The following is a 15573-nucleotide window of genomic DNA, read 5'->3' as shown; positions in this document are numbered from 1 at the left end:
AGGTTCTTGGCTGAAAATAAGTTGTGTGTGTACAGGGTAAGCCTCCAGGAGAAACTACAGAGAACAGACGCTGGAGGGCTGAGAGCTGACTAGAAAATTCAGAAGTCCAAATTCAGAGTTATTGGAGTCTGAGCGAAAGCAGAGAGTTCTCATTAAATAGTCCCAGAATTCAGCTGAGATCCCAGAAAGGCCAAGTTTTAAGAGCAAGGACGATGTTCTACAGAAACTGAAATAGATCCATCCTCTAACGAAGCCTCTGTAGGACGAACATAATCTGCCAGGAATTGCCTTCCAAAAAAGAACTGAGCACTTTTTAGAGGAAGATATTTAAAAAATCCAGAGTCTCTATCATTTATAATGTCCATTCATACAATAAAAAATTACCACTTATGGAGGGATAAAAGCAGTCAATAGAAGTAAACCCACAGATGACTCAGATGTTCAAATTAGAGGCAAGAACTTTAAAATAACTGTCATAAACATATCAACGTGGAAACGGTGTACAAAAGGTGGACAAAATGGGAATTTTGAAGACTGAAAATGGAAGAGAACCAAGTAAAAATTCTAGATCTAAAAAATACAGTATTTGAAATGGATAAGTCATTGAAGGACTTAAAAGCATTCTGGAAACAGTAAGAGAAAGGATCTGTGAACTGAAAGATTGGTCAATCAAAATCATTCAAATTGAAGCTCAGAGGAAACAAAGAATGGAAAAATGTAAGAAACTGGTGGGATACTGTCACTCAATTTATAACATATAGTTGAGTCCCAGAGGAAGAGAAGAGGAAATATTTTTTTTTAACTTTTAAGTTCTGGGGTACATGTGCAGGCTTGGTACATAGGTAAACTTGTGTCATGGGGGTTTGTTGTACAGATTGTTTCATCACCAGGTATTAAGCCTAGTACTCAGTTATTTTTCTGATCCTCTGCCTCCTCCTATCTTCCACCCTCTGATAGGCCGCACTGTGTGTTGTTCCCCTCTATGTGTCCATGTGTTCTAATCATTTAGCGCCCACTTATAAGTAAGAACATGTAGTATTTGTTTTTCTGTTCCTGTGCTAGTTTGCTAAGGATAATGGCCTCCAGCTCCATCCATGCCCCTGGAAAGGATATGATCTCATTCTTTTTTATGGCTGCATAGTATTCCATGGTGTATATGTACTACATTTTCTTTATCCGGTCTATCATTGATGGGCGTTCAGGTTGATTCCATGTCTTTGCCCTTGTGAATGGTGCTGCAATGAGCATATGTGTGCATGTGTTTTTATAATAGAACAATTCATATTCTTTTGGGTATATACCCAGTAATGGGATTGCTGTGTCAAATGGTATTTTTGTTTTTAGGTCTTTGAGGAATCACCACACTCTCTTCCACCATGGTTGAACTTATTTACACTCCCACCAACAGTGTATAAGCATTCCTTTTTCTCTGCAACCTCATCAGCATCTGCTATTTTTTTTTTGAGTTTTTAGTTATAGCCATTCTGACTGGTATCTCATTGTGGTTTTGATTTGCATTTCTCTAATGATCAATGATGTTAAGCTTTTTTTCACATGATTGTTGGCCACATGTGTGTCTTCTTTTGAAAAGTATCTGTTTATGTCCTTTGTCCGCTTTTTGGGATTGTTTGTTTTTTTCTTTTAAGTTTGTTTAAGTTCCTTATAGATGCTGGATATTAGACCTTTGTTAGATGCATAGTTTGCAAAAATTTTCCCCATTCTGTAGGTTGTCTGTTTACTCTGTTGATTGTTTTGCTGTGCAGAAGCTCTTTAGTTTAATTAGATCCCATTTGTCAATTTTTGCTTTTGTTGAGATTGCTTTTGGTGTCTTCATGATGAAATCTTTGTCCCTGTCTATGTCCTGAATGGTATTGCTTAGGTTGTCTTCCTGGGTTTTTATATTATAGTTTTGGGTTTTACATTTAAATATTTAATCCATCTTGAGTGAATTTTTATATATGGTATAAGGAAGAGGTCCAGTTTCAATCTTCTGCATATGGCTCGCCAGTTATCCCAGCACCATTTATTGAATAGGGAATCCTTTCCCTATTGCTTCTTTTTGTCAGGTTTGTCAAAGATCGGATAGTTGTAGGTGTGTGGTCTTATTTCTGGGTTCTCTGTTCTGTTCCTTTGGTCTATGTGTCTGTTTTTGTACCAGTACCATGCTGTTTTGGTTATGTAGCCCTGTAGTATAGTTTGAAGTCGGGTAGTGTGATGCCTCTAGCTTTGTTATTTTTGCTTAGGATTGCTTTGGTTATTTGGGCTCTTTTTTGGTTCCATATGAATTTTAAAGTAGTTTTCTCTAGTTCTTTGAAGTATCTCAATGGTGGTTTAATAAGAATAGCATTGAATCTATAAATTTATTTGGGCAGTAATGGCCATTTTAATGATATTGATTCTTTCTATGCATGAGCATGGAATGTTTTACCATTTGTTTGTGTCATCTCTGACTTCTTTGAGCAGTGGTTTGTAGTTCTCCTTGTAGAGATCTTTCACCTCTCTAGTTAGCTGTACTCCTAGGTATTTTATTCTTTTTATAGCAGTTGTGAATGGGAGTTCATTCCTGATTCAGTTCTTGGCTTGTTGTTGGTGTATAGGAATGCTAGTGATTTTTGCACATTGATTTTGTATCCTAGGACTTTGCTGAAGTTGTTTATCAGTTTTAGAAGCTTTTGGGCTGAGACTATGGGGTTTTCTAGTTGTAGGATTATGTCATCTGCAAACGGATAGTTTGACTTCCTCTGTTCCTATGGGGATGCCTTTTATTTCTTTCACTTGCCTGATTGCCCTGGCCAGGATTTCCAATCCTATGTTGACTAGGAGTGGTGAGAGAGGGCATCCTTGTCTTGTGCCTGTTTTTAAGGGGAATGGGGAATTGGTTTGGATTTACATCCATTGTTTTTGAAGCACATCAGCTGAATAAAGTTCAGGTTTGTTAAAAAAAAGAGGAGGGAACCATTGCCCATTCAGTGTGATGTTGGCTGTGGGTTTCAACTAGTTATTGAAGGACCATACCTCAGAATAATAATATCTTTCTTATTATTCTGAGGTGTGATCCTTCAATACCTAGTTTATTGAGAGTGTTTGACATGAATGGTATTGAATTTTATTCAATAGCTGCATTATCTGCATCTATTGAGATAATCATGTGAGTTTTGTCTTTAGTTCTGTTTATGTGATTGATCACATTTATTGATTTGTATATGTCGAACCAACCTTGTATCCCAAGGATAAAGCCTACTTGACAGTGGTGGGCAAGCTTTTTGATCTGCTGCTAAATTCAGTTTGCCAGTATTTTGTTGAGGATTTTTACATCAATGTTCATCAAGGATATTGGCCTAAAGTTTTCTTTTTTGTTGAATCTCTGCCAAGTTTTCATCAGGATGATGCTGGCCTCATAGAATGAGTTAGGGAGGTGTCCCTTCTCCTCAATTTTGGGGAATAGTTTCAGTAGGAATGGTACTAGCTCTTCTTTGTACATCTGGTAGAATTCAGCTATGAATTCATCTGGTCTTGGGCTTTTTCTGGTTGGTAGGCTGTTTATTATTGCTTCAATTTCAGAGCTTGTTATTGGTCTATTCAGGGATTCACTCTCTTCCTGGTTCAGTCTTGGGAGGGTATATGTGACCATGAATTTATCCATTTCTTGAAGATTTTCTAGTTTATTTGCATAGTGGTGTTCATAATATTCTCTAATGGTTGTTTGTATTTCTGTGGAGTCAGTGGCAATATCCCCCTTGTCATTTCTGATTGTCTTTGTTTGAATCCAGAAGAGGAAATATTTAAAGAACGAATGACCTAAGTCTTCCCCAAATTAATTAAAAATCCATCCATACATTCAAGAAACTCAGTGAACCTTAAGTGAGTAAGTACAGAAATGATCACACATATGTATATCCCATTCAAACTGCTGAAAACAAAAGATAATGAGAAAATCTTAAAGGCAACCAGAATGGGGAAAAACACATTACATTCAGATGCACAACAATAAGAATATCAGCTGACTCTCCATCAGAAACAATGTAAATCGGAGGACAAGAGAATGCCAGCTTCAGAATGCTGGGAGGCGGGGAAAGTTCAGCCTAGATTTCTATATTCAGTGAGAATATACTTCAAAAAGATGGTGAAAGACAAAAGCTGAGAGAATTTGTATCTAGAAGACCTGCATTGTAATAAATATCAAAGAAAGCTTCAGGTTGGAGACAAATGATCCCAGATAGAAGCCCAGATACACAGGAAGGAAGAGCACTAGAAATGGTAAATGAGTGGGTAAAAATACAAGACTATTAAAAAAATTTATCCAAAAGACAATTGAGTTTTATTATTTAAAAACACAATAATGTCAATGAATGATAGGAATTGTAGCATATGTAGAAGTGCAATACATGGCCAGAATAGCACAGAGAATGAGGAGGTGTAAATAGAATTATACTATTGGACATGGTGGTTTGATTTTAATTCAAGATACATTGTGATGTGTGAAAGATCCATATTATAATGGATCTAGAGCAACCACTAAAAGTTAAACAAGATTGTATTAGGAAGGAAGAAAGGAGAAAGAGAGGGAGGGAGCCAGGGAGAAGGTGGGGAGGAGGGAGGAAGATGAGTGTGGAAACTAAATTAGCATTAAATTTGAGAACTTAGAAAATGACAGTAAAACTTTAGGAAATCAAGAGGAAGAAATTAATAACAAAAGAAATAAATGAGTTATTTACAACAGTATAGATGTTAAAGAAATGTAACAATACAAAAGCTAATTAGTAATAAAAGTAACACAGTAGGCACAATTCTGGTAAGTCTCATTAAGAAAATTATGCAAAATTTGGAATATAGGTATAAATATGAAGGCAGTTAAAAACTGTAAGAGAATACCATATATAACTCTATGCTAAAAATTTGAAAATATCGATAAAATAGAATATTATATTAGAGAAATATAAATTACATTATGTTTTAGCTCTATCTTTTGTAAACTGAATATAGATTTAAAATATCCAGTCTGACAGTCTTTGTATTTTATCTACATCTGTTAGTGTAGTAGTTAATATATGTAATGTTAATGTATGTAATGTTACTGTAGCATGTTACATTTTATATAATTATATTTGAGTTTAAATCTGTTACCTTCTTTTGTGCTTTCTATTTATCCCAGTTGAACCATGGATTATTTTTTTCTTCTTTCCTCTTTTGTCTTCTTTTCTTCATCTCTGGGATTGAGTACAGTTGTTGCTTGGACAACACAGGCACTGAGGCACTGACCCCCGTCTGCAGTCAAAACTGACTTCCCCAGTCAGTAGACTACTAATAGTCTACCGTTGACTAGAATTTTTACCAATAACATAAACAGTTGATCGACACATATTTTGTATGTTATGTATTATATACTGTATTCTTACAATAACACAACTAGAGAAAAGAAAACGTTAAAAAAAATCATGGGGAAGAGAAAGCATATTTACTGTTCATTAAGTGGAAGAGGATCATCATAAAGGTCTTCATTCTTGTCGTTTTCACATTGAGCAGGCTGAGAAAGAAGAGAGGTTGGTCTTGCTGTCTCAAGGGTGGCAGAGGAGGAAGTGGTGGAGGAGGTAGAAGGAGAGGCAGGAGAGGCAGGAGAGGCAGGAGATGCAGGCACATTGGGTCTAACTTTTATTGAAAAACCATGTATAAGTGGACACATGCAGCTCAAACCATGTTGTTCAAGGGTCAACTGTATTTTACAATTTCATTCCATTTTTCTTCTTTCTTGTTTTGGAGATTATACGCTACTCTTTTTAAAAATGGCTATCATAGAAATTATGTATGCTTATCAAATCCAATGTTTAACAATACCCTCATCCTTTCATCCTTCTCCTGGGAAGAGCAAGGATCTTAGAAACTTTAATTCCATTTATCACCCTCAACTAATATGTTATTATTGTCTTTTTTTTTTGTATTTTTAATTCCCCTGAGTTGTAATTTGTATTTATTTAATATAGTCTATATTTGTTTAGTTTACCTACATATTTGCCACTTTAACTTTTCTTACAGCTCAGATCATCCTCCTGGGGTCAGTTACCTTCTGTCAGAACTATTTATTTAAAATTATTTTTCCTGTGAGAGTTAGTTGGTGACATAATTATTTTGTTTGCCTGGTCTTTTTTTTTTTTTTCTTGTTCTGTAGGGATTTTTTTTTTTTTTAATACTTTAAGTTCTGAGATACATGTGCAGAACGTGCAGGTTTGTTACATAGGTATACATGTGCCATGGTGGTTTGCTGCACCTTTCAACCCATCATCTACATTAGGTATTTGTCCTAAGGCTATCCCTCCCCTATGCCCCCACCCCTCGACAGGCCCCAGTGTGTGATGTTCCCCTCCCCTGTGTCCATGTGTTCTCATTGTTCAACTCCCACTTATGAGTGAGAACATGCGGTGTTTGGTTTTCTGTTCTTTTGTTAGTTTGCAGGTCTTTATGTCATTCTCATTTTTGAATGAATTTTTTTTTTGAGTATAGAATTGTAAATTTGCAGTTATTTTCTGAAGTATTTCACTATCTCTTAGCTTTCATATTTGTTGAAGAGAAGTCACTTGTCAGTCTGTCACCTTTGAAAATAATGTATCTTCCTCTTTCTGTGTGTGTTATATATTTTTTTCTTCTAATTTCACTCTGATGTGTTTGTATTTGGGTTTCTGTATATTATGTTGGGATTTATTGGCTGCTTAACCTGGATTGTTGATGTTCATTAGTTATGAAAAATTATTAGCTAATATTTCTTTCTTTTTTTTTTTTTTTTTTTGAGACAGAGTCTTGCTCTGTCACCCAGGCTGGAGTGCAGTGGCACGATCTTGGCTCACTGCAACCTCTGCCTCCCGGGTTCAAGCGATTCTCCTGCCTCAGCCTCCTGAGTAGCTGGGATTACAGGCGCGTGACACCATACCCGGCTAAATTTTGTATTTTTAGAAAAGATGGGGTTTCACCATGTTGGTCAGGCTGGTCTCGAACTCCTGACCTTGTGATTCACCCACCTCGGCCTCCCAAAGTGCTGGGATTACAGGCATGAGTCACCATGCCTGGCTAGCTAATATTTCTTAAAATAGTGCTTCTCTGCTCCATTTTCTTAATCCTTTATTTCCTTTCCTTGGACTCTGGTTAACTTACGTTAGGTATTCTTACATTATCTTCCATGTCTTTTAACCTATAAAAAATATTTTTCATCACTTTGTCTCTCTGCCCTGCATTCCAGGTAATTCTTCTGATCTTTATTTTATTTTATTATTATCAGTTTTATTGAGACAGGGTCTCCCTCTGTCACCCACACTGGAATGCAGTGGCATGATCATGGCTCACTGCAGCCTCAACCTTCTGAGTTCAAGTGATCCTCCTGTCTCAGCCTCCTGAGTAGCTGGAACTAAAGATGTGCACTACCATGCTTGGCTACTTTTTGTAATTTTTTGTGGAGATGGGGTTTTGCCATGTTGCCGAGGCTAGTATCAAACTCCTGGGCTGAAGCAATTCACCTGCCTTGGCCTCCCAAAGTGCTGGGATTCCTTAATTCTAGTTCGTTAATTCTCCAAAGCTGCATCAGATTTGTGGTTGAGTTCATATAGTGTTTTTATTCAATTGTTTTAGTTTTCATTTCTACAAGTTGTTCCTTGTTTAGGTTTGTTAAATCATTTTTAAAGTTTCCTGTGCCAGGAGTATATTTTCAGTTTGGTTTTTGTTCCTTTAAAGATAGTAAACATAGATCTTAAAAATTCCCATAGTTAACTTTTTTTGGGGTCTATTTTTGCTCTTCTCATTTGTGGCGCTTTGTTTCCATGCTGACTGAGTTATTTTTGACTGTTAACTGCTCATTTTCCTTGGAAAATTATTTGTGGAACTTCTTTGAGGTCTAGGATGAAAGTAGTAGCTCTACGCAAGATTTGTTTCTTCTAAGGCAACCGAGCCCACTACCAGTTTGGGACCATTTTCAACTAAATTCCACTTGAGATATTTTTTAAAATTTAAGTCGTCCTGTTTATTTGTTTATGTTATGACAAAATATACATAATATAATGTTTACCATGTAAACCATTTTAAGTATCTGGCTTGAAATTTTTTATAAGATTCAGCGACTGTGACTTTAGGCTGTAATTTCACTGAACTGGTTTTTGTTTATAGCTTATTAGGGACCCCACACTCCATTCTACTCAGCAGTACAACTTTCCTTGCAGCCTTCTATAGATGTGATGGGAGAAGGGGTTCTCCATTCACTGAAGCCATAGCCCTTTGGGTTTTCAGCTTTCTGGGAGGATGGTTGGGGAAGGACCCTCTGTTAAATGTATCATGTCTTGTCTTCTCTCTTCTTTGCCTTCCAAGACCATACAAACTGCAGTTTTAGGTCACCTGATTGGGAAGTGCCCTGAGGGCAAATGTAACTTCAGGGTCTAGTTTACTTCTCTGAGTGTCTGTCAATACTTGGAGTTTTATATGATTACTTCTCACCATTTTATTAACCCTGTTTTGCTTTTAAAATGGTATTTTAAATATTTTATTGAGCATTTGTAGTTTTCTACTGTTTCCAATAATCAAGATGCCAAATTGTTGAAAAACGGAGCCTGCCCTCTTAACTAGTCTGCTGGCACACAGGGCTTGCATTCCTTTTTCTCATTTCTCAGGGAAAGACAGTCACGAACATAACTTTAAGAAGGCTGATATCGGCTCTGATGTCAACCATCAGGAGAGACACCGCAGGAAGGCACCTGGATTCTTAGGAGTGGGGAGGCATGACTTTTTTTCTAATTAGCAATGGAGTGTACAGATATTAAAGGTTACATAATAATGGTACTGTGCTCCAGAGCTCAGGGTTGGGAGAGAGTTTCAAGTTCAGGAAATGGTATACATTTTGTCAAAAAGTTAAAGAACAGAGACTGAAAAGGATATTAGATATTTTTTAGTGTTGGATATTTGGATAACCTGTATTTGGATTATCTGGATTATTTGGATTTCGTATTGGGTAGTTGATTATCTTTGATAATGTAGTTTCAATAGAGTATTCAGGGTGAACTTTTGTGTAGTGTTAAAAAGAGAATGTAGGTAATGCGTGTTTCCAAAAGATGATAATTGACGTTAGATATAAGCAAGATCTTCATTTTGTTGATATTAGTATATATGTGACTGTGGGCTTGAAAGTTATAAAGTTAATGACATACAAAAATGAATCACTAGATATGCAAATAATGTAATAGTATATTGGATGTATGTGTTCAGAAATATTTAGGCTCAAATTTAATTCTTTTTTTCTTATGTATTTTGATATTGAGGTTCCTAGACGTTATGATGATGAGCGGAATAATATTTTATTGGAACTCATACAGTATGACAATAGAGAAAAACGTGCTTTCTTGTTAGGGAGTGTTCAGATACATCTTTATGAAGTAATTCAGGTATGTATAAAATGATTTTCTTCACCTTGGTATCATGTTGCCAGTTGGTTGTCCAGTTTGTTGTGATTTATTATACTCGATGGGCTTTTTTTGTTTATTGTCCGCCTTCAAATTCATGTGCTTAAGAAATAAAATCTCCCTTTGGCTATATATTTTTTCAAAGAGTTGGCTTATAATAGCATAATGTTTTTAAAAATTTATTTTCCAGCTTGTAATCCCAGCACTTTGGGAGGCCAAGGCGGGCAGATCAACTGAGGTCGGGAGTTCAAGACCAGCCTGACCAACATGGAGAAACCCCATCTCTACTAAAAATACAAAATTAGCCAGGCATGGTGGTGCATGCCTGTAATCCCAGCTACTTGGGAGGCTAAGGCAGGAGAATTGCTTGAACCCGGGAGGTGGAGGTTGCGGTGAGCTGAGATCACACCATTGCACTCCAGCCTGGGCAACAAAAGCAATACTCCATGTCAAAAAAATATATATATATCGGATATATATATATATATATATGAAATTAAGTAAACAAAAAACCTACACTTAGACTTTTAGGTTGTATCACTAACTAACTTTCTGGAAAATAAATTTTCTTGGCCCACTGCAAACTCTACCTCCCTGGCTCAAGCGATTCTCCTGCCTCAGCCTCCCCACTATCTGGGACTGCAGGTACATGCCACTGCACCTGACTACTTTTTGTGTTTTTAGTAGAAACAGGGTTTTGCTGTGTTGCCCAGGCTGGTCTCATACTCCTGAGCTCAAATAATCTGCCCACCTCAGCCTCCCAAAATGTTGGGATTACAGGCCTGAGCCACTGTGCCTGGCTATTTAAATTTGCAAATCAAAGTTGCATATATTTATCATGTACAGAATGATGTTTTGATATATGTATACATTGTACAATGGCTAAATAGAGTAAAACACGTTTTATTATGTTTCTGAAATGTCTTAAGACATGACTGAACCTGCAAACTCTGTCTCTTAGTTGGCAATACAAATTTTGGTTTAGTTCTTTCTTCCTTAGCTGGGCTGCTTACAGATTTCCTTGTGCATGTGTCTTTTAGAGGTTAGCCAAAGATTTGGGCAGAGTTTATATACAGATTTTATGGTTGCTTCCCTCTTGTTTTCTCCTTTCTAGGAGTCCTTTTCACTTTCCAGCAGCTCTTTTTGTGGTTGTGTTGAACTCAGAGTCAATAACTTATTGATTGGTGAATAAGTATAAACAATCTAAAGTATTTTCAGGAATATTTTTTGTTACATACAGCAAGGAAGTCTTCAAAGACTAATGGGGTTATGTCAACAGCCAGATTGCAGGGACTCCTATTGGCCAACTTCAGAATAACTTGAACATAGATTATTGCAACATTCTGAATAAAGGAAAATTCGTGACTCCTTGGTGATCTTCAAAAAAGAGAAGAAAAGAGGTGGCATAAGAAGAAAAAGGAAAATTTTAAAACAAAAGAATACCAGTTTATGAATGTGGAAGTAATGAAAGAATTACAAATTATTGTTTTTGCAACTCTTTATAATGAATAATGATTAATTCAGTCAATATTTAGCAATGGCACTAAAAACCATTAGGTAAAAGGTTATCGGGAAGCAAGATATTCGCATGGTGCCATAGTAATAGCACAGGGGAAATGTTCCTCTACAATAGAGAGATGTGGTAGTTGCCACTTTAACCAAGAGCTCGAATTTAGCATAATGAATTGTGGATAACTTAACATCATGTACTTCCTGTAGTGATACAATGTGAAGTACACAGTATTATCTATGACTTATCATCATCAAAAATGTTTAACCTGGCTGGGTGCGGTGGCTCAGGCCTGTAATCCTAGCACTTTGGGAGACTAAGGTGGGAGAGTTGTTGAGGCCAGGAGTTGGAGACCAGTCTGGCAACACAGCAAGACCCTGTCTCTACACACATAGAATTAGCCAGGTGTGGTAGCATGTGCCTGTAGTCCAAGTGACTTGGGAGGTTGAGGCAGAAGGATCGATTGAGCCCAGGAGTTCGAGACTGCAGTGAGCTATGATTGTGCTACTGCACTCCAGCCTGGGTGACAGAGCAAGACCCTGTCTCAAAAAAAAAAAAAAAAAAGAAAGAAGTTTAACCCAAATCTAATCAAGCTGAGTGTAGAACTAACTTCAAGTTTACGAGAATTTAGTGAGTAGGGAAAAAGTTAAACAATACCTTAAGATAAGTACAGAAATGCGACATACCAGTGTAGATTCTTTAAATAGCTGTGGTCATTAAAAAAAAAAAAACAAACCAAAACGCACCAAAGATGGAAGGAACTGTTCTAGATTTAAAGAGATACAACAAATTTGACTGAATACAGATTCGAAAAAGTTATAAAAGACTCTTGGGAGCCAGGCATGGTGGTTCACACCTGTGATTCCAGGACTTTGGGAGGCTGAGGGAGGTGGACTGCTTGAGCCCAGGAGTTTGAGACCAGCTTGGGGAACATGGTGAAACCGTTTCTCTAAAAACAAAACGAAACAAAACAAAAACAAAACCCACAAAAAAACACCCACAAAAAATTAGCCAGGCATGGTGACACCTGCCTGTAGTCCCAGCTACATGGGGGGCTGAGGCAGGAGAATCACCTGAGCCCAGTGAGGTCGAGGCTGCAGTGAGCCATGATTGCACCACTGTACCCCAGCCTGGGCAACAGAGTGAGACCCTGTCTCAAAAAAATAAAACATAAACATAAATAAAAGACATTCTTGGGACAATTAGGAAAATTTAATAAATATTTACTGAATATTAGAAAAAATTCTAGAATTGTTAATTTTCTTGGGTATAATACTGATATTGTGGATATATATGTATGAATATTCTTATTTTTACAGTATCCAAGGTAAACATTGGGAGTGAAGAGTAATGATGATTGCAACTTATAAATACATCAGCAAACATATCTCTATACACACAGAGATTTTAAAAAATGGCATACTGTTAAATCAGATAAATTTCTAATACATAGAAAGAGATGAAGAAGGATAAACATATGGAGTAATGAATAAGTGTAAGCAACCAGAGATTCTCAAAAATATTTTGGGAGAAGATCTTTGGAAATGACTAAAGTTCCTTTGACTGTATGGCAATTTAGGCATCAAAAAATGTGACATTACTTATTAGTTAATTTTTGTTGAAGAAAATGTAGAAACTTAGATAGTTAGACTAGAAGCATATATGCAAACTTTTCAATATTTATTTTTATAAGATCATGAATAATATGCTAATATTTTAAAATACAAAGGTAAATTTTTTAAAATTCAGAAATCACCCATCATTCCACAATTCTAACATTTCATTGTTCAGAGTTTCTTTCCAATTCTTTCTTTCTTATAAACATAAACAGAAAAATAGAAAATATAAAAAGACCCAATGCATATTCTGGAACTGAAAAGTAAAATATCTGAAATTAAAAATTTGCTGAATGGGCTCAACAGCAGAATGGAGGTGCTAGAGGAAAGACTATTGTTTTCTTATTACTTTCTTTAAAATTTGTGTGACTATTTAAAGTACAAATTATAACATGATCTGTGTGGTTTATAATGTTTGGAGAGGTAAGGCATATGACAACCACAGCATATAGCATAGGGAGAAAATAAGGTCTAAAGGACTTTTATAATGCAAGATTTTTGCATTTTCTCTGTTTTATTATAATAAAAATAGAGTTCAAGTCTTTATGTTGCTGCTTGATGCCATCTTCTCTCTCCTCCCTCTCCCTCAAGAAAAAATGATTATCCAAAACTTTGTATTTATTATTCCCTTATTTTTCATAGCTTTACTACTTATGTATGATTATAGAAATATTATTTTATATTTCTAAATATAGTATGTTTCTACTATTAATACACTTAGCTAGTGTTAATTTTTTGCTGCTGCATACAATTCCATATGGGTGTATTCCTCTGCCCATAAATTAATTTTTTAGCTGATTATTTATTTTTAATTGATAAATACTGTATATATTTATGGGTTACAATGTGATGTTTACACTGAAAAAGATTCAATCAAACCAATTAATATTTCCATCACCTCACCAACTTTTTTTATAATGAGGATGATGAAAATCTATTTTATTCAGCAATTTTGAAATATACAATACGTTACTATTAACCAGGCAGTGCAGTAGATCACTAGAACCTCCTCCTCCAGTCTAACTTTATACACATCTTCCCTTTCTCCGTTCCTACCCCTGCTCCCCAGGCTCTGGTAGCCACCTTTCTACTGTTTCTATGAGATTGACTTCTTTAGGTTCCACAGGTAGGTGAAATCATACAGTGTTTGTCTTTCTGTGCCTGGCTCATTTCACTTAGCATAAAATTCTCCAGTTTCATCCATGTCACAAATGACAGAATTTCCTTTTATTTTAAAGCTGCATAGTATTCCATTGCAAGTATATATATACATGCATGTATATAGTATTCCATTGCATGTAGATATATACATGCATGTATATAGTATTCCATTGCATGTATATATATACATGCATGTATATAGTATTCCATTGCATGTATATATATACAGCACATATTCATCTGTTCATTTGGTGATGGACACTAGGTTGCTTCCATATCTTGGCTGTCGTGGTGACATGAGTGCAGATATCTTTTTGACATACTGATTTCAATCCCTTTAAATGTATACTCAGAAGTGGGATTGCTGGATCATATAGTAATGATATTTTTAATTTTTTGAGGAACACCCATAGTATTTTCCAGAATGTCTGTACGGGTTAAATATCACTTATCTGAAAAAGCCTGGGACCAGAGGCATTTTGAACTTCTAATTTTTTTTTTTTGGAATATTTGCATATACATAATGAGATAGTTTGGGGATGGGATCCAAGTCTAAACATGAAATTCATTTATGTTTCATATACATCTTGTACACATAGGCTGGTGGTAATTTTATACAATATTTTAAATAATTTTGTGCATGAAACAAAGTCTTCATTGTATATTGATTGTGACTTGTCACATAGGCCAAGTATGGAGTTTTTTTTACTTCTGGTGTCATTTTGGCACTCAAAAAGTTTCTGGAAAATTGTAGACCTACTCATTACAGCAGACATGACTATAGATATTGAGCAAGGATACCAAAGGTTAACGTGGTTTAAAAGATCCAGCCATCCCTGAGAGATGAGAGAAGTACTCAGTCCTATCAGGACTCAGCTTATCATGTAGAATTATGTTTAAGTAACCCCTTTCTTAGGAGGGTGCAAGGTTAGAGGTAACCAGGCCCATGCATGTTTGTGTCTTTCCACAATGTCAGGCTTTTATTAATGCTATTTCAATCACAAAAGCCACAAGCTACATGGAGTACCCAAGGAGCCAGTTCTCCTTAGTACCTCCCATTCACTCCGCATGCCGTGGGCACACAGGCTCAAGCCACTCCACAAGTCAGTCAATATTGCAAACATACATAATAGTACACTTAATATGTAAACATTACATTCCACAACAAAGTAGCATTTAATATCAAGAGGAAAAAGAAATAGGAGAAAAGGTTAACGAACCGGCCTATGGGGAGCAAAGAAGACAAAAGGAGCCCTCGTCTGGGCTGGGCGGTCTATTGGTCTTGCAAGGAAGAGTCTGAGGTTGCAGAACGTTCAGTGGCAGAAGTCAAGTTCTTATCGCAAGTGACTGTAAGATGGTGTCAGTTAAGATAGCTGTTTCGAGGTGCTGGAAGCCTAATCTTTTACAGTCACAGAGTCCTCTGCTGAAAACAGATAGTGGAAGAGTATGCTTGTTTCTGTCCTTATCTGGTTGAACATAGTCTTTATTTTTTTATTTGTGCCTTAAACAAAACATCTTATCCTTGTTGGCAAAGTGCCCTACGAAATATAAAATAGAGTCTTTTTCTAAGATGGAGTTAGTTATGGCAAGGATGCTCGATACACCCTCAAAAACAATGTGGACATGGCAGTTCCTTTAAGACTTTCAAAAAGGGGAACTGTAACTTAGCAGGAACATTTTTGTCTACAACATAATAAAAATACATTTATTTCTGTTACTTGAACTTGGAATTTTTATTTTCGTCTTTTGAACATTCCTTATGTTTGTACTTTGGCTATTAGGTTCATATGTGCATTTGAAAAATTATTACCTGATTTGTGGTTTAGGTCATTGGTCCCCAACCTTTTTGGCACCAGGGACT

General features: G+C 36.2%; 1 protein-coding gene across 11 annotated transcripts in view; it reads left to right on the top strand.

Moving 5' to 3' along the window:
• Window positions 1–15573, top strand: part of C2CD6 (C2 calcium dependent domain containing 6) — a 180905-nt gene that overhangs the window by 21786 nt on the left and 143546 nt on the right. For all 11 annotated transcript variants that reach the window (XR_008501194.1, XR_008501193.1, XM_054479124.1 and 8 more), the window contains exon 5: window positions 9285–9407. Coding sequence is in view for 9 of the 11 variants with exons in the window: in XM_054479124.1 (XP_054335099.1) it covers window positions 9285–9407 (123 nt within the window). In the remaining 2 variants the exon portion in view is untranslated. The remainder of the gene's footprint in view (window positions 1–9284; window positions 9408–15573) is intronic.

Source organism: Pongo pygmaeus, chromosome 11, assembly GCF_028885625.2.
Source record: "Pongo pygmaeus isolate AG05252 chromosome 11, NHGRI_mPonPyg2-v2.0_pri, whole genome shotgun sequence".
In the NCBI taxonomy this organism is placed as follows: domain Eukaryota; kingdom Metazoa; phylum Chordata; class Mammalia; order Primates; family Hominidae; genus Pongo; species Pongo pygmaeus.
The sequence above is the reverse complement of the archived record's forward strand: the minus strand, read 5'-3'. Positions and strand labels throughout refer to the sequence as shown.